General features: G+C 40.5%; 1 protein-coding gene across 4 annotated transcripts in view; it reads right to left on the bottom strand.

Annotated features, from left to right (window-relative positions):
- grin2ba (glutamate receptor, ionotropic, N-methyl D-aspartate 2B, genome duplicate a) overlaps window positions 1–23,585 on the bottom strand; it is a 178,285-nt gene that overhangs the window by 37,013 nt on the left and 117,687 nt on the right. For all 4 annotated transcript variants that reach the window (XM_028041981.1, XM_028041983.1, XM_028041980.1 and 1 more), the window contains 2 exons: window positions 21,329–21,521; window positions 6,243–6,357 (listed from right to left, as the gene is read on the bottom strand). In XM_028041981.1, the coding sequence (XP_027897782.1) occupies window positions 6,243–6,357; window positions 21,329–21,521 (308 nt within the window). The remainder of the gene's footprint in view (window positions 1–6,242; window positions 6,358–21,328; window positions 21,522–23,585) is intronic.

The following is a 23,585-nucleotide window of genomic DNA, read 5'->3' as shown; positions in this document are numbered from 1 at the left end:
TGAAAGTTGGCAAAAAGAGACGAAAAAACAAAACTTTTTTCAGTTTCTTAACCCCGCAGCTTAAACAAACAATGCGGTGGGTCTGGTTGCCTTGCGGTGTCAGGTCACATTCTCCTGTTGAATAATTGACAGGACTGACCAAACGGAACAATAGACTGTATCTGTTTCAAGAGGGCGAAGTGAAGAGGCCAAATCAATGAAAAGGAGACAAAGACGGCGGGTTAAGCCGGAGAAATGGTAACCGGATCACCATAATGGTGACAAACGGAACAAAAGAAAGGAAGTAAATGAAGATAATGAAAAGGAAAAAAAACAAAAAAAAGGAAATCAAAGACAACGACGTAAACGTGTCCACAGAACCCACAGGCATTCAAGTTGCAAATGCATTTCTGAAAATTATTGTGCGGAAGCATGGGTGCATGTCAAAACTTTGAATATCATCAAAAAGTTAATTCAATTCAGTCATTCGATTAAAGAAGTGAAACTCGTATTTTGTAAAGATTCATTACACACACATTAACTTATATAATAACCCACAAAGGTAGGATTTTAATACAAAAATGTCTGAGTTCTGAGTGCAACATGTCTAGTATAAGGTGCTTTAAGAGTGGCCTTCAGGTAATCAGCATTATTTAGTTTGGTGTCTCTCGTCTTGGTCCTGACAGTGCATGATGGATTCTGTGTGGGGTTCTGGTCCGACCATTTCGTTAACCTATCAGTCATGGCGATGGCGTAGTCATTAAAGCAGGCGTTGGTGTCTTTGTGAGTATAGGCAGATGCCAAGTCCTGCTGGAAAATTTATTCAGCATCACCATTAAGCTTGTCAGCAGAGAGAAGCATGAGTCCTTTGGATTATGGACCAAATGAACTGCAGCAAATCTACACCAGCAGATGACAAGGCTTCTAAAATCGTCACTGGGTGAGTTTACATTGATCATAAAATTATGCAAATTGAAAGTAAGAAAGGACATTTGCTTAACGGAAACAAGCCAATTTGGAAAAAAAACAAACAAACGTGGGTTTTATGCTAAAAAGTTGTTGCGCTAGATTGTGGTGATTTTTCAGTTATATCATAAAAGATTTTGTAAAAGTTTTGTAAAACGGCAATCAAAACACTGTTTTTCGCATCACATGAGTCACATGGTCAACAGTAGGACGTTACTACTGGTGAAAACGACAAAGAAGATGACAGGAAGTAGTAGGAGGTTGATAATTTGTTTTTGTTTTTTTCGGACAAAGTGCAGCTCAGCTCTCAGAGCACCGCACAGTTCATAAAAAGTTCATAAAACTCTTCTGTAAAATCATCGACTACAATTTCCCCAAATCGCATATGCAACTGCTCCAAAGTAGTAGCAGCTTGTTGCTCCAACGGCCGATGTTTCCTCTGACTGGCTGATAGATGATGACCCCTAGCGCCACAACTGAATTATGAATAAATGTCATGTAACTGTTTACAGCTGTAGCTGCCATGATTTTTAATTACTTATTATGTGAACAAGCTTATTTACATGGGATTTTAGTTTCCTTTCTTATTTAACAGAAACACTACAAGTGTAAAATTGTGTTATTTCTACAAAAATGCAGACAAGAATTTTAATGAAAACAGCTGTGAGCTGTGGAAACTTCACACTGAACGTCAAGCAACTTTTTCCAAAGCACTTTTTACTTCCTCTCAACTCAGTACTTACATTTTGATCTGAAAACTATAACAAACCAAGTTTTAAATGACAAATTCATCGAGATGATTGAGGGATTGTGCTTGCATCCAAACATGCGCTGTTTAAATACGGAGAGGAGAAGAGAGGAACAGGGAGGGGCAGGACTGAGACTGGTAGTAGAGAATGAGAACAAGGTTAACCAGAAGGACGAGGTTGATACAGAGGATCAGGCAGAATTTAGATCACAAGAAAAAAAACAGGAAGATTTAAAGAAAACAAGCTATAAAAACAGATATTTCTGCTGAATAAAAAGTATAATCTGAAGTAAACGAGGGTGGTAAGAGAGTTTACATGGAAGTCATTCAAATGCAAAATGCTGGATCTTGAGTAGAAGAGTGTCCAGCTGTACGTCTGGAGGGCCCTCCAGCCCCTGGAGCTCTACTCCACTGAACAAGCATCACCAATTAGTCAATTTCCCCACAATGCCACTCTGGAAAAAATAAAAAAATAAGATAAAACTACCTGGACATGCCAGTCCCCTTTCATCAAGGGGAACAGAGGGGGATTGAAGTAGAAACGGATCAGACAATTCGCCACAGCTTAATTCCAAGAGCAGGAAACTGTGGTCAAGTGTGTAAAGTCCAGTTTGCACACTCATTAAATATGGAAATGTGTTCAAACACATCGCTCTCTCCTGGGGGGGAGGAAACAACACAAACCTGGCAACGCAGCCTGGAAAGGATGAGGCCGAGGCTGTGTGTCCCTGGAGCACAACGCAGCTCCTTTTTTTTTCCTGTCTGGACCAAAACGATGTGAGAAACGAGAGGAGAAAGACGGGAGGGACGGGAAGCGGACGTTACCGCACCACTTTGAAGAGGCGGCGGAGGGAAGAAGGAGCCGGAGGTCATCGGAGACGGGGGTAGGGGGGTGAGAGTCGAGAAAATTTGGAAATCATGTTGGGAATTAAACATGAGCGATAAAGTGGGGAGGTTGAGGTGGAGGAGAAAGAAGAGGGAGACCAGGGGGGAACGACTCACCTTGTTCTCTGATCAGAGGACAGAATATAGATTAGAGAGGCAGAAGAAGGAGAGATGTACGGAGAATAGAAAGCAGTGGGGGAGAGAGAGAGTGAGACAGAGAGAAAGAGAGGTGAGGGAGTCAGACGGAGCAGATCTCCAACACAGATGTGTGCTGACTCGGCAGGTGGCGGCCGGCGACAGGTTCATTTTGGGTGGCTTGAATTATCGATGCCATATGTACACCCCTGGCTTCTCTGCTCCGCCGTACTCCGTCGCTTTTTATTCTGTTTATATCATATCATATAACGGATTGTTTTTGTTCAAAACAAGCTGAATCAGCACGCAAAGTTTACCAGAAGTTTTTTTTTCCTTACTGGTAATAGTATCCCTCTTCTTCCATTCAAAGGCCTCCATGCTTATGAACAATAGATGCTCTGTTTAGTCTGCTTCCTCCTGTATCTATAGCTGCCGCTGTGCTAAGGTGGGGGAAGAGGGGCATCTATAATAGCTCGAGAGGTGGGCGGCGCACTCCGGACGGACTGCCAGTCAATCACAGGGTCGACTTGAAAAGACAGGCAATTATCGGCAGGCACATCCACACCTACGGGAATTCTGAAGTCAGCAATTAAGCCTAACCTGCAAGTCTTTATGCTGTGGGAGGAAAAGGGAGTCTGCAGAGATAACCCAGGCACACTCGGGGAAATTATGCACGCTTCACACAGAAGTACCACACAGCGAGCCTGCAGGTTCTAACCCCGAGGATGCGGAACATATGTTGTGGAGCCGAGTTTCAGAGTCTCCATGAATGGACTGAAGTTCAGCAGACAGGAATGTTGTTGTTGTTTATGCTCATAAAAAGCTTTCGAGTCGACATTCCAGACTTTTTCCAAGTGTTTGTGAACCGCATCCAAATAACGGAGCTTCACTGTAACATATAGTGGAATCTGATTAGATACACAGATGTACAACTACTATATCTGCATAGTTTATGTCCAAGTTTACAGTTTCACATTTTACTTTTTTAAGTTTTGTCATGTTACAACCACAAGACCCATTTAGGTTTTTTTTTCAATTTGATGTGATAAAGCAACACAAGGTAGTTCATAAAGTGTAAAGAAAATGATGCAATATTATCAGTGTTTACAAAGAAAAGTCTAAAGAGTATGTTGGAGGTTTATTTTCAGAACTATCTTTCACTGCAGTTCTGCCCATCATGACTGACAGTCTTTTCTTTTCTTTTTACCAGTTTATCATTTCAAGTTCAGTTAAATGGAATAGAGTGTTACGAAAATCATAAATTTTCAAGTATTGATACCGATTCTGAACCAGATTCTGGTCAATACCTTTTTATTTTATTTTTTCCAAATACATTTCAGAAATGTGTGTCGTGGATTTGTAATCCACCACCTTTGCCACCAGGATACACTCGGTGAAACCAATCTCCTTCAGAAGTCATTTAATTCACTACAGAAATATGAAAGTTTACCAGAGGGCAATCCCATGGTAACACACGGTGGTTGTGGCGTCATGCTGTGGGTAAGCTTCTCTTCAGCACTGGTTAGAGTGATAAATAGTTCAAATAAAGGCACATTTGTGCGTTAGAATGGCCAAGTCAAAGTCCAAACCTAAATCCACTTGAGGATCTGCATTGAAACTTAAATACTGTCAGTATTAAGTTTGAACTGTTAGGGAGCGATCCAGGAAAATGTATGGGGAGCCAGAAGGGTCAAAAATAAATTCATCGGCCGTGCCGTGGTGGCGTAGCGGTTAGCGCGACTCATATTTGGAGGCCTCGAGTCCTCGACGCGGCCGTCGCGGGTTCGACTCACGGACCCGACGATATTTGCCGCATGTCTTCCCCCCTCTCCTTCCCCGTTTCCTGTCAGCCTACTGTTATATAAGGGACACTAGAGCCCACAAAAGACCCCCTGGAGGGGTAAAAAAATAAATAAAAAAATTAATTCATTGCTAATTCATTAATTAAATGTACCATAAAATAAATGTTTACATAATTTATTTAATAGACAATTGGTTGCAATGACTGCGACAGACTGGCGACCTGTCCAGGGTGACCCCGCCTCTCGCCCGAAACGTTCGCTGGAGAAAGGCACCAGCAGTCCTCCCTACCCCACTAGCAACAAGGGTGTTAGAAAATGGATGGATGGATGGATGGATGGATGGATGGATGGATGGATGGATGCAATGAAAGAATTCCGTCATCAACGTCGAGTGATGGGGCTACCACTGATCCATTGAAATCCATTAGTTTAGTCTGATTCCTAAAAACTCAAAGTTGTAACAGTGGGTGATGATGGCGGATTGAATAAAGTCGAATTTGGCTCAAAGAATCAGGCTGAACCAGTGGAGTTCACCAGATCAGTGGTAGCCACGCCGGTAACACAATCTCTCAGCTTTGACGGCCAAGTTTGACTGATAAACTTATTTTATGGTGACCCTGCAGGAGCAGGAACCATGAAATACTTAAATATATATATATATAAATATATATAATTTTGTACTGTATATCTGCATTTACTTATCTGCATTAGCTAATAAGCTTGGATTTTAACAATTTAATCACATATTAAATTTAAATATTTGTTTATTTCATGGTACATTATTACATGGTACAATAATGATAACACATCAAACTTATATAGCGCTTTTTGGGGCACTCAAAGACAATTAATCAACAATTTCGTTATTTATATATTTAATTTTGTCCCTTTTGTCCCTCCATAAAAATGTTGCTGCTGTAATTGTAGCAAAAGCTGACTCTTCAATGTATAAATTAACACACATTTAACATTTTGTTTTTGTTTTTTAAATGTCACAACATCTGGCATTTTCTTAGCACTTTGTAATTGAGCTGGTGTACCACATAAAATACCAATTATAATTGTAACAATAGTATTAACATGGCACTGGATATTAGGTAATTGTTTTTCAAAGTGACTTGAATCATTTCCAGAACACCTTTCTAAGGGCAAATGTCAGAAAAAAAAAAGTCACCAAAAAGTAAAGTGAACAGCTGGATTTCACAGGCTGTAGCATACAAAAAGTATAGCATGTATTGTTTACATCCCTTTTGCACGTCGGCTTTAGTCAACCTGATTCTGCTTCTTCAAAAAAAGTGACACTACTTCATAGTAAAACAAAGTTACAGTTAAACTAAACATACTAGCGCCATAAACAGCAGCATTAAACTGTTGAATATCTACTTTTAGATCAGCAGTCTCTGCACATCTGAAGCCAAAGGCTTCTACTGAATTGAATGGCTCAAAGGCACGTTCACCGAGTTGATGATATCTAATCAGAGCAGCGCTTCAGAAGCCTAACACCGTTTAAATGCTTAAACAGTAAGAATCCGACAATAGGTCCAGAGGGAGATGAATACCTGGACCTCCCGCTCAATCCGCCCGTTGGGTAAGCCAACAATTAGCTTCGAGTGTAGCTTAAAATAAAAAAAGTAAATGCATGGAGCAGGTACAGCTCTTCCTCCAGATATCTGAAAATTGAGGTGCAAACAGACAACCAGACGCTGCCACGTCTCGCTCCGTCTTACCCGGTCCCACTGTCTCTCTTTGTTGAGCAAAATAATGACAAGCTTGGGGTGCATCTGGTACCCATCTTCGCTGAACGACAGATTGCGCCCCTCAAATGTCACATTCATTAGGTACCTGCAGAGAGAAACAAGGAGGAGAGGGAGAGAGCATCACTTGCTGAAAAACATTGTTGTCAGTGCCAATTTACATATGTCCTACATTTGCAATAGATGTCTAAGTATATCGTGTTGAGTGGTGTGGTTGCTTTTAAACAGTGAAGAGTCTTTTTTTTTTTTACATCTTATACATCTTTGCTCAAAAACGTAATATTTAGACAGTGTCAAACAATATTCTTCTCATTTTTATTTCTCTTTCAATTCCAAAATTCTACAAAATAAACATGTATATTCTAGGTTCATGGTCACTGCTCTCTCAATCATCTATAAGAACAGTTCCAGTCAGTTGTGTGAAATCATTCACACAACTGAAATGAATCTTAAAAGTTGCCAATCATCTCCTCAAGGTTGCAAAACCCTTGACTCCTTACCGCCCTTGTCTCAGTTACAAAATCTCCCACACCATCATCACTGAACCATCAGCTGACACAACCATGGACTGCTCATATTGTCTGATTTTACTTATATGGACCAAATAAAATAATTTTGTGAAACCACTTAGTATTTCCCACTCTCTTTTGGTGTACCCCAAGGCTCTGTGCTTGGACCTCATCGTTACTTAGCTCCTCCCAATTGGCAAAAAATGAAAAATGTCATTTTTCCATAAATGACATTTAATTCCAATTGGGAATTAAAACAATCGGTCCCATCAGTATGCAGATACACAATTATATTTCTTTCTATCTCCTAAATATCTTCAGTCAGTGATTGATAGGGCATGACACATTTCTTTTAAATTAAAGAAATATAGATTCTTCACCTCCTCAAAGGTCTGAAAAATCAGCCAGGAGCTCCGTTTCCATGAACCATGTAATTGCTGTATTTGACATTTCGAAAATAAATTTGTCTAATGGAAGCACGCTAATTAAAAAAAAAAACACACAAAAAAACTTGCCTTTTGATAAAAAGTTTGGGCGCTAATGAGGTGGCTTTTTGTCCTAATCAAAAATAGATTTATTTCACAAAACTGCAATACAAACACTTTTTTCGCGTCATGAGTCACATGATCAACAAGTGGACCTTACTACTGGCAGAAACCAGTAGTAGCAGGAAGTAGACGACAGGAAGTGACAGGAAGATGATGGCGCGGCTTGTTTTTTAATGACTTATCATGCAAAAAACCTTCATTCATGCCTAATTTTAATCTGCTTTTCTTCTTTAATGGAAACATGGCAATTGCAAAAGTGTGTTTTTTCAACATTTGTAATGGAAACGCAGCTACCGTCCTCTTTTGCTCTGCCGTGAGAAAGTGCTGACTGACAGACTTGGCCACCAGGTCAGGTCTGCACATGTGCAGAAACAATTATCATCCCCAATCGCAACTTTCTCACTATATTTAGCGACTCAGAAATAAACAAAAGACAAAATTGGTATAGGCCAAAATTGGAATCATTGCACCCCCTTTTGTCATACCACAGTATCAGGCTAATTTATTGCATACAAGAATCAAAATACTTGCATTGCTTATGCGAAAGAGGAATTATTCTTGAAATATTATTTTCAAGATGATAATGATCCCCAAACACGCCAATAAGTGAAAAGCATCTTGATTCCAGACCAATTAGAGTAAAATTATGGAGTAGCCAGGCCAATACAAACCCAATGATGATACTGAAAACAGAGGAACTGACCAGTTTGATACAGAAGAACAGGAAACTAGCATTGACCAAACTAGGTCGTCTAAATACTGTCCAGGGAGTCATTTGTGCCAGAACCGCTGTTGTTGTGTGACTTTTTCGATAGTTTAAAGATGTCTCACTTGATTTTCATTTTAATATTGCCCTTACAGTGCGACTCTTGGAAATTCCTACAGGTAGAAAAAGAGAGCAGTGCAATGAATGCCATTATTTTACGGACGCTGCATTCTATACTCGTCATCTAAAGCAACAGGGCGGCAATTTCAACAAGGCAAACATTTACCGACAGGGCTGGTGGAAGACGGCGCGCGCCTGTGGAGACAAAGCAGCTCTCATTTTGGCGTGTGCACATCTGGGTTTGTAAAGGAAAGTAAGAAAACCTTATTGCTTCTGCCAAACCAGATCGTTTGATCCGTCTTCGAGCGAACGCTGCACCTCGCCCGCAGCCTCGCGGTGATTACGGTCACCGTGTGTGTAGGCGTGTGTGCAGAGAAAACCAAGGATTTTCATGTCAGGTGAAATCATCTCTTTCACACAAACACACACACACACACACACACGCAAAACATTTTAACGCTTTCAATCGCTCACGCTGCCATCTCCTCCTCACTTTCCCTGTGACTGTTTCCATGGTAACCTTGCATCAAAACCGTGCACAAGTTACATATGATTATATGAAAAAAAAGAAAAGATAAAGAGTAAGACTAGTGAACCTGACTTTAAAGTGATTATTTGTAATGCTAATAGGTCCGTCTGTAACTCGGTATCTCCTACAATGCGTCTCTGTAATTCGACTTCCTGTATTAAATATTGATATTTTCCAATGGGCTCTTATGATCCGAATCATCCCATCTCATGCAGCCCCATGTGTCCGACTAAGAGCCCCGTCCTGAAGAGTCCTGGCGCTGGTACAAAGTGCACAGAATCTGCTGCATAAATCATAAGCCATTTACAAAATGACTCGACACCACGGCAGCTTTAATCTTTACTGGGGGGGGAAAGAGAGAAAAAAGGAAACAAGCGATACGCGGTCATTCAGGCCCTACATTTAAGATGGTGTGTGTGCGTGTGTGCATTTCTGATAGCAGTGAAACACAAGCATAAATGTGTTGCCATGGCACCCACAACCTGTGTGATTTCTGAGCCAATATGCGGCCGTTGCTGTGGCAACGGTAATCTCACAGAGGGTGGGAATGAGACTAAGTGAGGGGTGGGCTTCGGAGGGGAAGAAAGAGGAAGTAGACGGGTGCTTACTACTACACTGTAACGCACTAGAGTGGGAATTATGGGCTTAAAGTTTTATTATGATGTTTTGTTGTTCCATTGTGAAACCATAAAAGTGACAATAAGAACTATTTATTAGGTCTTCTCTTTAGGTAACTGTGTGCTTGTGACTGCGTCATGGCCCCACAAACACTAATATCGCTCTTGAAAAACATTCCTCTTTGCTTCTTCAGGACACCAGACACATAAAGAAATGTGATTTGTATCGCTAAACTGCACACAGTAACTGCATTTAATCATATTTTCAACTTTATTGACATTTATTGACACTTTCATTGAACAAACAGTGGAGAAAATCCTGAAAATGCAGATACATTTGGGGGGTTTTAAGCATCACCAATTTTACTTTAGTGATGCTTATTAGATTATTATGATAAATTTAGTATGATAAATAATAAACACACCTCATCCGCTTCTCGTTGTGTGACCAGGCTCGTCACAACACCGAAATTTTGCTGGACGACAAAACTGACCCAGAAATTACTGCGATAACAAAAAACACAAACAAAAAAACCCGATAAGAACTCGTCGGACTATGTGAGCGACGCAAACGTTTCCCGTGCTCGCCGCGTGGGCCTGACACAGATAGGTTTCAGCACATGTTCTGCCGTGAATAATGGAGGAGCCGCGTGAAACATTGATAAGTCAGTTTTAATAAATTAACCGCAGCATCAATTAGTCATGAATTACACTCCTTAGCAATTATTGTACTATTGGATTTGCGAAGGGGGCTGAGGGGGGATAATAAAATCCAACGTGAGGGAGGATAAAATGACCCATATGGTGATGTGGCATATTATGGCTGTGCAGCGTACACACATGGGTTGTACAGTGCGAATGGGAGATGAGGTGCGAAGTTGTTTGGTGTGTGAACGGGGTTGTACTCTCAAGTGTGCATTCAGACTAGATGCATAAACACTCTAAAAACACAAAGTTGGTTTAACTTGAGAGCTGAGTGACGGATAATTCACAGTTCCTCACAAAGGCATGTTGAACTTTTCCACTTTTATGTCATGTTGCGACCACAAGCTTCAAAGGTATTTCTGTTAAGATTCAATGTGAGAGAGCAACAGAAAGTGCTGCGTAATAAAAAGCGTAAATTTAGAATGGTTTTAGAAGTAAAAATCTGAAAAGTGTGGCTTGCATGTTACACTCCTCTGTGCTAACAGGCTACTTCTGAAACCGATTTGTGTTGAACTTTAACCAGCTTTGCTCAGGTTTTTACCCATTATTTGCAAAATAACTCAAGCTCAGTCCGGTTGTTACATCTCTAATAATCAGGGTTTAGGACTTGATATAGACTCTCAACTGGATCTAGATCTGTGCTTTGACTGGGCCATTCTGACATAAAAATGTCCTGCTGGAATTTGAACGTCTCTCTGGCCGTTGTTTAACTCCATCCATCTTCCCACCAACACTGATCATGTTTATTGTCGTTGATAAAATTTTTAAAAAGCATCCCAACAGCATGATGCTGCCACCACCAAGTTACCCTGATCCACATGGCTTGTGGCTAACTTGAAACAACAACTCTGCTACTTTTCCATAAAGGAGAGATTTGAATCTTTGAGATTTCTGGATTCAGCTTGTTGCATTTGACTTTATTTTGGGGCTCCAGACTAAAGGAGGATGAATACAGATGCATGTCGCACTTTTCAGATTTTTAGACGGCAAACACTGTAAAAACCATTCATCGTTTTTCTTACATTTTAAGGTTAAACTTTCATTTACCTGAAATCCAAATAAAATAAAACATTTTGTGGCTTGATGTGAAAAATCTGGTACAAATACTTTTGTAAGGCATTAGTCATGGCTACATTTACAACCAAAAACAAAACCATACTTCTATTTCGTTGTGTTCATAATTTTAACAGGTAGAGCCAAAAACGACAGAGCAGCTACTAGAACTGAGACATGCGGCTCTGATTTGATTTATTTTTGGAAAACGATGCGTCTTAAACAGATTGGGTTAACATCCTTGAAAAGAGGAGAGACACCTGAGGCAGTGCTTGCCTTTTTAAACTCCTATTTCAGAGTATTTTGGAATGAAACCTGCATAACACAGGCACAGGAAAACAAATGAGAAACCTTTCAAAGCCCGCAGCAGAGACAACTAAATAATGCAGCTCAGTAAAAGTAGGGCTGTGCAAGAAAATGACTATTTTTTCTAAGACAAACGCAGCTTGTTTAAACAAAGTTTTCAAACTGTATTACGCCCTGTAAAGAAAGCTGAGTGGAGTTAGTTTTTTTGTTTTTTTGGTGGTATGGACTTTCTCTCAATGCTCCATGGGAATTTAACATACTGCCTTCCAAATTCAGCTAACTAGTAAACAGAGTCCACCTGCATGTAATTTAGTCTGAGTGTAAATACAGATGTTCTGTAAAGAGTACAGAGGAACAACATATCAAAGCAGAACCGCTCCATCCCTGGAGAAAACTCTCTCAGCAAAATAATTGGAGACATTCATTTTTGATTTTTACATGTCCTCTGTGGTCTGACCTGGCTGCAACAAACCAAGTGGTCTTTTGTAAATAACTGCTCAATTTACATAAACAAATATTTCCATGGATACCTGCGTTTTGTGACCGTGAGAGCACATTAGTGTACAGGAAGGCCAAGAATCTTGTTATTTTATAGAAACAAAGAACTTTAGGAGAAAGGCAATAGCAGGTCACATAAATTAGACACAAAACCAGTAAGACAACTCTTTATTAAAGGCTTATGGAAGTTTTCTTATGGATATTTTCTGACCGAAGCGGTATTTACAGTATGTTCCTAAGACTTCTCTCAGATTACTTTAATACAACTTGTGCCTTTAAGGCCAAGTTTTGGGGTGTGTACAGTTGGACCAAACAATAGTTCAGGTCTCGTCAGCCTTTTACCCATTTAATCAAGCAGGCATGAACAACGAGCAGTAGCTGTGATAATCTGATTTTAAAAAGTTAGTTTTCCTGTAGAGGAAACCTGGTTAAATCCATCCATCTTCAGAGGGTTGCAAGGTGGCTGGTTGAGAGGTGAGGTGCAGTGGACACCATATTCACAGGATTAGCAGGGTTTCCCCCAGAAAACTTGCTAAGCACGGTGGTCGGGGCGCTAAGGCGGCCCAACGGGTTTTTGTATTAAAAGATGGTAAGTAGACAGGAAACGTAAGGTGTACAATTCCCTGTCTGTGTCACCACCAAATGAGTCCAGCCAGACCAACACAGACTCCAGTAAGCATTTCATCACAAACTCTTTTCCCACCTTTGACAACACTTTTCTCCCTCTCAGCTTCATCATAACTGGAGAGATTTCGTTTGGGGGAAAAGTGTTTGCCTGGATGTCTCACTGCTCAGTGGATCAGACTCGCACGACATGGGATCGATGAAGCCTCTATAAACACCCTTTCCCGAGCGAGACACCTCCTGGTAACGCTCAGGTTAATGATGGACTGGAAACTGGCATTCACCCAACTGTTATGGAATTTGTTGGAGAACGTAAAGTAGTTCTCCTCCTTGTTTCCCATGTCAGTTTGTCCTTGTTGTGCGGCTTCTGTCCTCTCCACATCTGGGATGTCTGAACCAACTCCCTGTTCCGAATTGTTAACCTCCCCGTCCGGGTTGGTTTATTCCTTTCAGAACAGTTGAAAAATCGCTCACAGCGGCTTTGCTCTTGTTCTTAGAGCCACCCCAGCCGGGGTAGCCTTGTCTGTGGGAACTGTTAGCAACACACCACTGGTTGGGGTTTCACTGATGTTTTTATCGGTTAACTGAACTTCCCTGTCCGGGGAACAGTCAACCTCAAAAACAACAGAAACCCTACAATTCAGAGATTACCTTTTGGACAAACTGGTGGCTGTGACGTCTCTGACTCTCTCTGCCTCTGAGATAAGTTCCCCATCTGGGGAACTTGGTAATTCAAAGACGCTGGTGTATGTGCCTTTTAGTGGAGGCTTATCTGGCAAAGCCAGAAATGAAATTGAGGAAGTCAAAACTTGACACGTCAGTTCAGCAAAGGCTTTTGCTGTGAGGTCAGCAGCAGAAAAATCTTCCCCAGCCAGGTCAGTGTTTTCTTTGGGAACAATTGAAATTTAATTAATTGGAAGAAACTGCATTAGGTTTTCTATCACTTTAATATGTCTGCTATAACTAATGTATATTCACATAAAAAACAATTTCATTTACACTTTTTTTATGTTCGTGTCATGTGGCAGATCTCAGCCAGCTGCTGAGAGAAAAATTACATCTTGGTCTCAAAAAGTTTGGGCAGACCTGATCTATAGTTTTCCTTATCTCCGCTCTTCGGGGTTCAGCCAATCAGTGCCAAAGGTAATGAATGGCGCTCCTGGATTGGCTGCTGTACAAACACTAGGCAATACCATTTTAAGTATCGTTGCAAGTAGCAAACTAATAGGGTTATTAAATGGAGTCATGCGTCAATGTCTGAAGCCCTCCATCCCTGCTCAAAAAAGTAGTTTGTAAAATTCAGTTGGTAAAAATGTCTGATTTTTAGATGAGAAAAACTCGATAATAACTGGCATTTCAAAAAATAACTTAACACGTTCACCTATGATTTAATCAGGAGACGTGTCAAACCAGGAAGACGCAGGTCTGAAGAGGGTCTGACAGACCGCGGTGGTTCACACTATTGATGAGTAAGAGTTTTATTATTCATGAATGGATTGCACTGCAAGACTGAGAGCCAGCTGCAACTGTACAACAGGTAAAACTGATGATTACATGAGAAATTACAAAGAAAGAGTAATGTTCGACTTTTTAACATGTCTGTGTAGAGCTTGGAGGAAATTACTGCGTGAAGGACATTTAGGGACAGACAGATTAAAATATTAAAGTTCAGATAAAAAATACATGAGGATGGATGATAGGGGGAAAAAATACAAGTTTTCATGACCTAGTTCCAATCATTCTCCTCAACCCCCCTCAAAAAAGAAATGCCACCTTTCAAACTCCTCCCTCTGATCTGCTCCATAAAAACACACCCAACTGTTCTGATCCAGACTCAGACATGGGGGAAAACAGAAAAGCCAAGACAAACAAACGCACAGAAAGACATCTGAGGAAACAGAGGCGCACACTCATCCCTCTGCTCCGCCGGGTCAACATGCTGCCTCGGAGTGTTCTGCACCCACACACACACACACACACACACCCCCACACACACACAGATGCTCCACTGAAAGCTTACCGGGGGCCACGCGAGTTCAAACCCGTCCACAGAGTTTAAAAGCACTTGACACCTTTCCAACTCCGAGCTCATCTGGAACCTGTCCATGCCTGGCAAGGTCAGGGCCGCCGTTGTCAAACTCATGATTCTCGCGCCGTTGTGTATTGCTCACAAGTGATTTCCGCCACCATCTTTTTCTGTCTCTGCGAGCTTTCGCCTTTGTTTTTCTTTTTCTTTGTTGCTATCTTCTTTTGTCAGGCGGGTGCTGTGGCGTTAGCTGGAATGTCACGGCGCTGGCTACGAAGGACTTCATTTCCTTAGTGCAGTCATGTGTCCTTCTCTCTAAAATGCTGAGCCAGGCAGAGAGCGTGCCATCGGTGTAAGTCGACCAGATGACAAAAACCCCTCAGCAGATCGTTCAACGTACGACAGGAACTCACACTGGGTGAGGTTTTCAAATTCGGAGCATCGATAACTCAATGAACATATTCAATCAACAGTGTTGTGATAAAAATGATGCATAATCCAAATGGGAAACAGACTGTAAAGCCATGCAAGATGTTAATTAGTGACTTGCGCTTATTATAAAAAGGCTTAAAATAAATGCAGCTTTTATTGCTGCAGCATGATCACTGAAACAAGCAGATAAAAGCTGAAAAAGGAGTTCATTTCTGTCAAAAACCTCTACATTTATTTTATATACTTACAAGAAAAAAATCTGGTAATTTTTCACGATTAAAGGCATAAATTTACGATATTAACTTAGATTTTCTTTGACAGTGTGAAGTCAAATATCTACATGAAAAACTGATTATAAAATTAGACATGTGTGACAAAAAATGCTGAGGTCCTCTACATTGGGACTGAAGTGGTAACTTTAGGAGATAAACATCAGGATATGAAAGTGTCAGCGGTACATCAGGGCCCTTTTATTGTATCAGAACATTTCACCAGGAAGGCCTTGAACGGGAAAAGGTGTTGCCAAATACACGCCTAAGAGTGAAGAAGAAGCTTCAACATGGCTGCATGGAGTCTGCACCCAGAAAAAGAATCAGGATGTACCAGTTAGTTTCTGGAAAATATCCGGATGCATATCTCCTAAGTCTACCACTAAAACCTTAGAGGGTTTCTGGCTCTTTTTTCAAAAATGTCTGACATTATAATAATCTCAAATACTTATAATTTTTTTTTTTGGTTTTATTTTGTTTTGTTTTATACAAATGTCTGACTTGACAATGTCAGAGAATGTCAGAGATTTAATATTGTACATTTACTCCATTAATTGTGAAAAATTTGCTTGAAGTACCAGATAATATCAACTTATTTTTCTACATATATGAATTAATGTTGACATTTCTGAATCTTTTTTATGCATCAATCTGGGGTCAGACTTTTTTTTCTTTGATCTCGCCTTATTATTCCATCATCCTTAAATTATTCTTTACTTATTGATGTTTATTTGAGTTTCAACAAACCACTTAATGGTAACCCACGACTTCCTGTTTCCATGTGGTTTAAATATGAAGTGGCCCGTTTCTATTGGACAATGGACACAACTCTGATTGGGAATCACTATTTATTCTGTCACCACAAAAGATCTGCAGGATGATAATAAAGAAAATATTACAAACACACCTCCAGAGCTCCCAGTAGGAGAAGTGCAGCATCATGAGATCACAAAGTCTCCATAGCAACCACCAGCATCTACAGGCCAACTGATTGCAGAGTTTGCCAAACTCTTCTTCAGATTTTGTTGTGTGAATGGAGAATCTGTGACTACAAGCCAAATCAGAATCTAGAAACATTAGAAGAAATAGCTACCCAAAAACTAAATACAGAATATGTGACAAAACGAGAACCACGTCATAATCAAAATACCAAGCTGAAGTTCAAACCTTCGTCACTCTCTGCTTTATGGATTCAGCTTTTCTGTGTGAGATTATGGTGCTGCAGCAAAAGATTAATATACATTTAGGTCTTTTTACGCATCCTTCATCGGGGAAATCATTAAATGTGACAGACAATATATGAATTCTTCTCCACAATATAAGCTGCATATTAAATGTAGAAACAAAACCAGGTCAAACAGACGGTTCATTTTAATTTAGAGGTTTCAATGAAACAGGAGGGCTTAAGATCTTCTCCAAACTGGATATGTCTAACAACTGTGTCTTTCTAAGATGAGTGACCAATGAGTGTGGAAAATTCATAGCACCATTAGAAGGAGACGTCCATGTGTTTTTAAAGATTTTTGATTGCTAAGCTGGAGCGTTTAGCAATAAAAGTGTGAAAACAAAATATTCACAGCACCCTGTTTTCTGTTTTTCTTGCATTTTGTCCCTCTTTAGTGTATTATATGTTATGTGATAGACCAACACAAATTAATGCATAACTCTAACATTTGTGCTTTTCATTAGCAAATAAAAAGGAGAAAGTCATCAAAAAAAAGAAGGTTTTGTCTCGTAGTGTAATGTTTTCAGAGTGGTTTAGTGGTGCACAAATGACAACACTTTTCCTTTTATTAAAAATAAATTGCAAAAGAAAGGAGCTTCAAAACGTCATGTGAAAAATGAAAAGGCTGTCATAGGTTTCTTATGGTCTTTCCTTGTTTTTTAAAGTATTTCATCATTCATAGGGATGCACTGTGGAGATGTGCAACATGGTTCTATAGTCCAGCTAGAATAGAAACACCAGCTAAATGTTAAAGTGTAGGGGTCTTGTTTCATCCAGCTGACTAGCAGTGCACAGCACCAACATGACAGGAGAAATGTAAATCAGTTACTCTATCATCCATGTGGCTTTAGACTTTCTTCGACACCTAAAAGAACTTTAAGCTATTAGAGTAAAATAACTGACAGTTCATGAGGTTTGAAATTCCTAAAAAGAAATGTAAGGGAACTATTTAATGACCAATGATATCGATGCCGTCATGATGAATAACTAAAGCAACATTGACAGAAATGTGGAACATATTTATCACAAATACCCTGCATATCTAGTCACGCTCTCCTCATCTGTTGTTTTGATTCTCTAAGGCTGTTTTCACACCAGGTAGTCCGGTGGACTCGGCTGGATTGGGGACCAAAACTGGCTGCACCAAGAAAACGACACAAAAACCTCTGAAGAAGACACTGAGTTTGTCAGATTTTTGCAGTTTTAGAATTTCTATTTTGTCTCTGATAAAAGACCGTGAGCCATTTCTCCCACTAGGGCTAGACTCACGCGTTTGTTTTGGTTGTATTTAGCCAGAATGCCTTGCATTATAGTCAACTTCCTCCTTTTGGGGCAGTTTCCGGTCCGCTTGATGTTCACATATACATTGAACTGAACCGAAACATAGGTTTTCTGGCGGACCACAGTTTGCTTTTTTGTTCCGTGTCAGAGTCCAATTCACACCTCCCCAAACGAACCAGACTTCTTCCTAGCCAAACAAAATAGACTCAGCTGTGAACTGTCCAGGAAGTGGAGCATCCTTCCAGCCAACTAAGCGCTTCATTCAGTTCAGAGCAGATAAACTCTTTGCCAATTGCTAATCTCCTGATTGAACACTTGAAGACAAAGGTTATCACCAAACAAATTTAGTTAAGGCAGCGAAAGGCGAAGGATCTCAGCAGCACTCGCAACTGATCTAATCAACTACACAGCTAAGTTGATTATAAAACTGCAGGTCTGAAGTGCAGACAATGGCCGGGGAGGAGCAGAGCAGTGCAGATGAGAGGAAAATCACCAGGAGGAGAGAAGAGAGGACAGAAGGTGTGAGCACCAATTCACAGAGGTGAGCGTAGAAAGCAGAATAGATGAAAACAGACGTGGGGGGCGAAAAAAGGCACCAGAGAAGAAGAAAAGAGAAGACCGTGGGGGCAAGGCGGACAAAGGCAAACAGGAACGGGGTTAGGATAAGGTTCAACAGAGCAGGGAGCGGCGCAGGAGAGTTGAACAAAGCAGTTCAGGCACACACAAACAGAGTAGGGGAATAATATTCCAGGGGCAGCAGCAGCTGCCATGAACTCCACCACTGGTTCAAAGCAGGAAGCAGTAGTGAAACAAGAGCAAAACCTCAGAAAGGAGTAAAGCACAGACTGGGACTGAAGTGATATCAGAGGAGTACACGGCTGAGCTCTGAGGTTTTGGTGAGGGCTGCTGGGGTTCACATGCAATCAGCCACAGAGGTGAGCATGTGTTTCTGCTGATGCCAAAGTGGGATGTTGGAGTGTGATTATAAAAAGAAAAAAAAAAGTGGTGTTTTTGTATTAACTTAAGCTTCTGGTGAGCAGCTAACACCGGGATGGCAGAAAATGTTGTGCGCAAAGTGTTTCTAAGCCTTTTAAGCAAATCTTTTTACTTTGTCACATTATTTCTGTTCAAGCCAATATACATACACCCAAATTAAAATAAAAATACTTCAGAAGTCATCTGAATATGAAAATAAACTATATACATGTACAGTATATCTACTAGCTATACAGCGACTAGCTACTAGCTTGCAGTGCTAGTGGATATACAGGCAACAATCCTAAACATACAACCAAATCCAAAATGCAATAGTTTAGATTAAAGCCATTTAAAGGAATACCCAAGTCAATGTCCGGATTAAATCTGACTGATTAAAAGTGCCAAACCGTGACCATCCATTCTCAAAGTAGATCAAGGTTTTTTGGTAGAGGCTTACCCCCAAAACTTTGCAGCTGTAACTGCAGCAAAAACTGTTTCTAAGCGTTATATATGAACAGAAATCTCGTCAGATCTTTTTCTAAAAACTTGTCAGAAAACATGCATTATTTTTCTCCCACTTCATATTATGCACTGCTTTGTGTTGCTCTGCCAAAATTGAGGTGTTTTTCATAAGGAATATCTAAAAGTGTAAATGGACAAGGCACAGGGGTCTAAAATTCTTTTACAGTGTGTGTGTGTGTGTGTGTGGGCGTGTGTGTGTGTCCCTTCAGCTCCATTTCAAAGCAGCATTGTTAGAAGACATGAGCAGGAAGCCGATTTTGTCACAACAGCAACCCGAGCGGTGTGCTCACTGAATCACTGACAACCTCTTCAGTAAACATGCCTCAGACGGCGCTGCTTCTCCTGCACAGACAGACAGACCTGTTCGGTCCTGACGGCATTAAACCCCCACACTGTGAGTGAGCCGACATGGACAGCGGCGGGAAGGTGAGACTGCTCCTGAAAGCACTCTCCGGCGCTGTGCTCTGGAGCACACCGCGACAGGGGACGGCGTTCGCCGACTGAAACGCCACTGGGACCAATTAGGCGGAGCGCGGCGCGGCCGGACGCATGCTTTGAGACCGGTTCAAGAGGCCTGCTGCTGGAACGGACGGCTGAAGGGGCGGGCTTTCCTTTCAGCGGGATAACAAGGGGATCTGATCTCTGTGTAGGGAAGGTGTGGGATTGGCGTTCAGGAGTGTGGACCAGCATCTGTGTTCTTTTGCAAACATGCTGATCTACACCAGACTAAGACGCTGAATCACCTGAATGTGTCCTTTTATGAAGCAGCTGTATGTGGCATTTTCCCTTTAATTAATCAATCCCATATTAATCTACCGGTATGTGTGATAATTCGCTGAAAGTTAAGAGAAAAGTGTAGTTTTTAAACTCATAAAGATTTATTTTAGATCTTAAAACTACAGTTTGTAACTTTTACTACAAATATTTTTTTTTACATATTTGCTGAAACTGACACTATGTTGTGATATTATTGTATGAAACAGACAATCTGAAAAAAAAGAGCTCCTCTGTCTTCTCCCAGTGCTAACTGGAAACAACCGATAAAGCCAGAATGAGGGTCATAGAGCTGCCAATCATGCGTGTGTACTACTTCCTGATTTCCACCCCACACTTTCCTCTCTGCTGCGCTGCGCTTCCTGATAGCAGAGCCAGTTTGTCGTGAATGCTAAGGCTAGTTAGCATGGCCACAGATGATGGCAGATAAACAGTTTTCCTGCAAAGATAAGTTGTTAAGCAAAAATCTGCTTGGCCCAAAACATTAAAAGGACTAACAGAAATGTTGCAGCTACCCACATGAAAAGGCCAAATTGGAGAAAGATTTTATGGTCAGACAGAACAAATATAGAGCTATAAAAGAAACCTTTGAATGAATTAAAGTGAGGCTTTTTTAAGACAGGGCCCGCTGTCAAGCATGGCGGTGGTAGTATCATGCTTAGCTTCCAGAGGAGGAGGATTGCACAAAGTGTCTTGAATATTATTCAACGTTGCTTCAAGTCATCTGCTTGAAATTTGAAATGTACATAAAACTGTGTTTTTCCCACATGCGACGGATGGCAAACACAACAAAACTGGTTTTGTAAAGTATAAATCAGGCTGATTTTTAAAGTTATGGAGTGGAAAGCCTGAAGTTTTTCAATAGCTACAAAAAGTGTGTGGTTGAGGTGTAAGTTACGACTTAGACATCTATTCTAATGAGAGTAGAGGTGTATGAAAATATTTGAGTTTACTTTTGAGCCTGTAGGAAATATGTTCAAAAATTGCCATTAAAATTCAATTTCTGAAACTTTTTAAAGTTCAAAATGAAAGTTATTTGCTCTCTGATGACACCCCAACAAAAAAGGAGCAATAAAAATGCTTTGACTAGATGTGTTCGGTAGATTAAAGACCATGATGCATGTATGTAAACGCATCAGACTTGGACATGGTTTCTGTGAATTCCTATTGCTAAATGTCTCAGCATTAGGTACAAAGATTCTTGACCTGGTGATCCCTAAATTAAACTTTACCCTGATGTGAGGAACATTGTTCCCTAATTGATCCAATCGCTGCATGAGTGCAGGTGTCTTCCCATTAGAAAGTTTAAATACGGTTTGCTGTGTCCTCCGTCTTACCTGAGGACTTCATTGGGGTTGCCTGAGATTGGGGTCTTCTTTTCCGGCGCTCCATGGCATTCAGATTTCAGCAGGGTGTGAGGTCCACGGTCCATCATCATGGTGGACGTCGCCATGGTGATGATCGCCACACCGTCCCGAACACGGGCTTCCAGACCGTAGTCCCACTCGTCGTAGGATACGGAGAGCAGACCTGCGACGACGAAGCAGGACGACGAGGTGAGATTCAGAGTACTGACAATATATGCTGTGAATAAGTATTTGCCCTTTTGTTTTTTCTCTTTTGTCAGATTTAAATGTTAAGCTTATCAAATATTGTCAAAATTCAAAGATAACCTAATAAACCTGCCTTCTGCCCCCTCTTATTAAATCACAAATTAACCTAGGGGACATCACTAGTTGCACCCACAGGTGATTATTGTCCGACCAGCAGAACAAATAAATCAGTAAAAAAAACCAACCTGTTTCACAACGCCAGGCTATAAAATGCTGCACTTTCATCTAATTAAGGAAGATATGAGTCAGCTGATTCTTCTCCAGGCAATTTCTAAGAAGAATGAGGACAGGTCAGCCTTGCTCAACACAGAGAATTGAAAGTCCGACTCAGTTTTGCCCAATACAATTGATGTGTCAACAAGATTACAACATTGGGTTAGTCCATAACATGACATAACTAGTTTTTCTGTGCTAAATAGAGACATTATTTAGGCATTACATATCAATATAGATATATTATTTAGGCATTACATATCAGCTGTGATTATTCCCACACTGTTCTGAACAATGTGCTTCTCATTCTCCCTTGTACTTTGTAGTTTAACACTCCTAAAAATGGTTGTAAAAAGGAATAATGGAGGAACATTGCTGTGAAAAAGCAAGAGCTTCTTAAAGGGACAAAGGCACAATTTCAAGGCATCAAATTGCAACGTCAAATTTCTTTTGAGTCATATTTGACATTGTTAGTATTTTTATACCAAGTGAAGGCTACTTGATTGGGCTATAAAATGATGGTATGTGTCTATGAAAGGTGAGAAACAAAGTCTTAGACATCTATTCGTCTTGATATTCTTTGGGATTTACAAAGTAAATAAGTGCCATTATCCACAAATGGAGAAAACGTGGAAACAGTGGTGAACCTTCCAAGGGAAGCTGACATACTGACTGACTTCAAGAGAGCTTCCAGGACTTTGGGCTTGTTTTTACTAAAGTCACTTGCAAATTTAACGAGTTGTGGGTTGCGGTTTTTTGGGCTCATTTTTGAATGTTGCTCATTTGGGCTTGGACATAAGAAGAGACATATAATCAGCCCCAGAATTTGTCTGACATCCAGTTAGTCTTAGTCAGACTCTCCCCATCCATTATTTCCCGGATGATCCGTCCCGCTGTGTCTTTGTTAATGTCAATTTAATATATTTGCTGTGAATGACGTCAAGTTTCACGTTGCGCTCCAAAAAACTGCAAACATCGAGACTAACCTGGACAGCGCAATAAACGTGAAAACAACCATGAATGAACGTGTCCGTAACTAAACGGCATTATAATTGTTAATATTAAGATAAGTGTCACAAATCTGTGCAGCAGGTCATCTGAGTTGTGGAGCCGCAGGAGGAGCTCTGCGCTCTGACAGTAAATGCAGGGCCGTAACGCAGAACCTGGAGGCTGTAGGGGTCTGGGGGGGGGACATGTTCTAAATTCGTATTTATAGTTTTCCAGACAATAGTGGACCACGCAAAAACACGCAAAAATTACTAACGTTTTTTCTGTTGTCTATTATAGCCATTAAACAATCTCCCATACAGCTCAACCATATTGTTGATGTTACCATTATGAAATAACTTGCAATTAAGTTTTGACAATGATCAATGTAAGATGGCAGAGGGTTGTTGTCAGCAACTGCTGACAATACCTAAAAAAAAGATACTTTTAATGTAACTTAGTTACTTTTCAAATCAAGTAATCAGTAATTGAACTAAGTTACTTTTTCAAGGAGTAATCAATAATCCAATAAAAGTTACTTTTCAAAGTAACTATGCCATCACTGGTGCCCAGTTGATTTTTTTTTTCTTTTTTGGGAGGGGGGGGGATTTTATTGTAATCCATAGGGGGGCCCAGAAGAAAATCTTTGGGAACCACTGCCTTAAAGAGTTCGTCCATCTGTCCAAAACAGACTGGCCGTCTGCTGGCCTTTGTACCGCCTGTAACCTTTTCTCTTGTCTTTTTTTTTAAAACCCTAGTTTAAAATCTTTATAAACATGTA

This window comes from Xiphophorus couchianus, chromosome 16, assembly GCF_001444195.1.
Source record: "Xiphophorus couchianus chromosome 16, X_couchianus-1.0, whole genome shotgun sequence".
NCBI lineage: Eukaryota > Metazoa > Chordata > Actinopteri > Cyprinodontiformes > Poeciliidae > Xiphophorus > Xiphophorus couchianus.
Note: the sequence above shows the minus strand (reverse complement) of the source record. Positions and strands in the feature narration are given on the sequence as shown.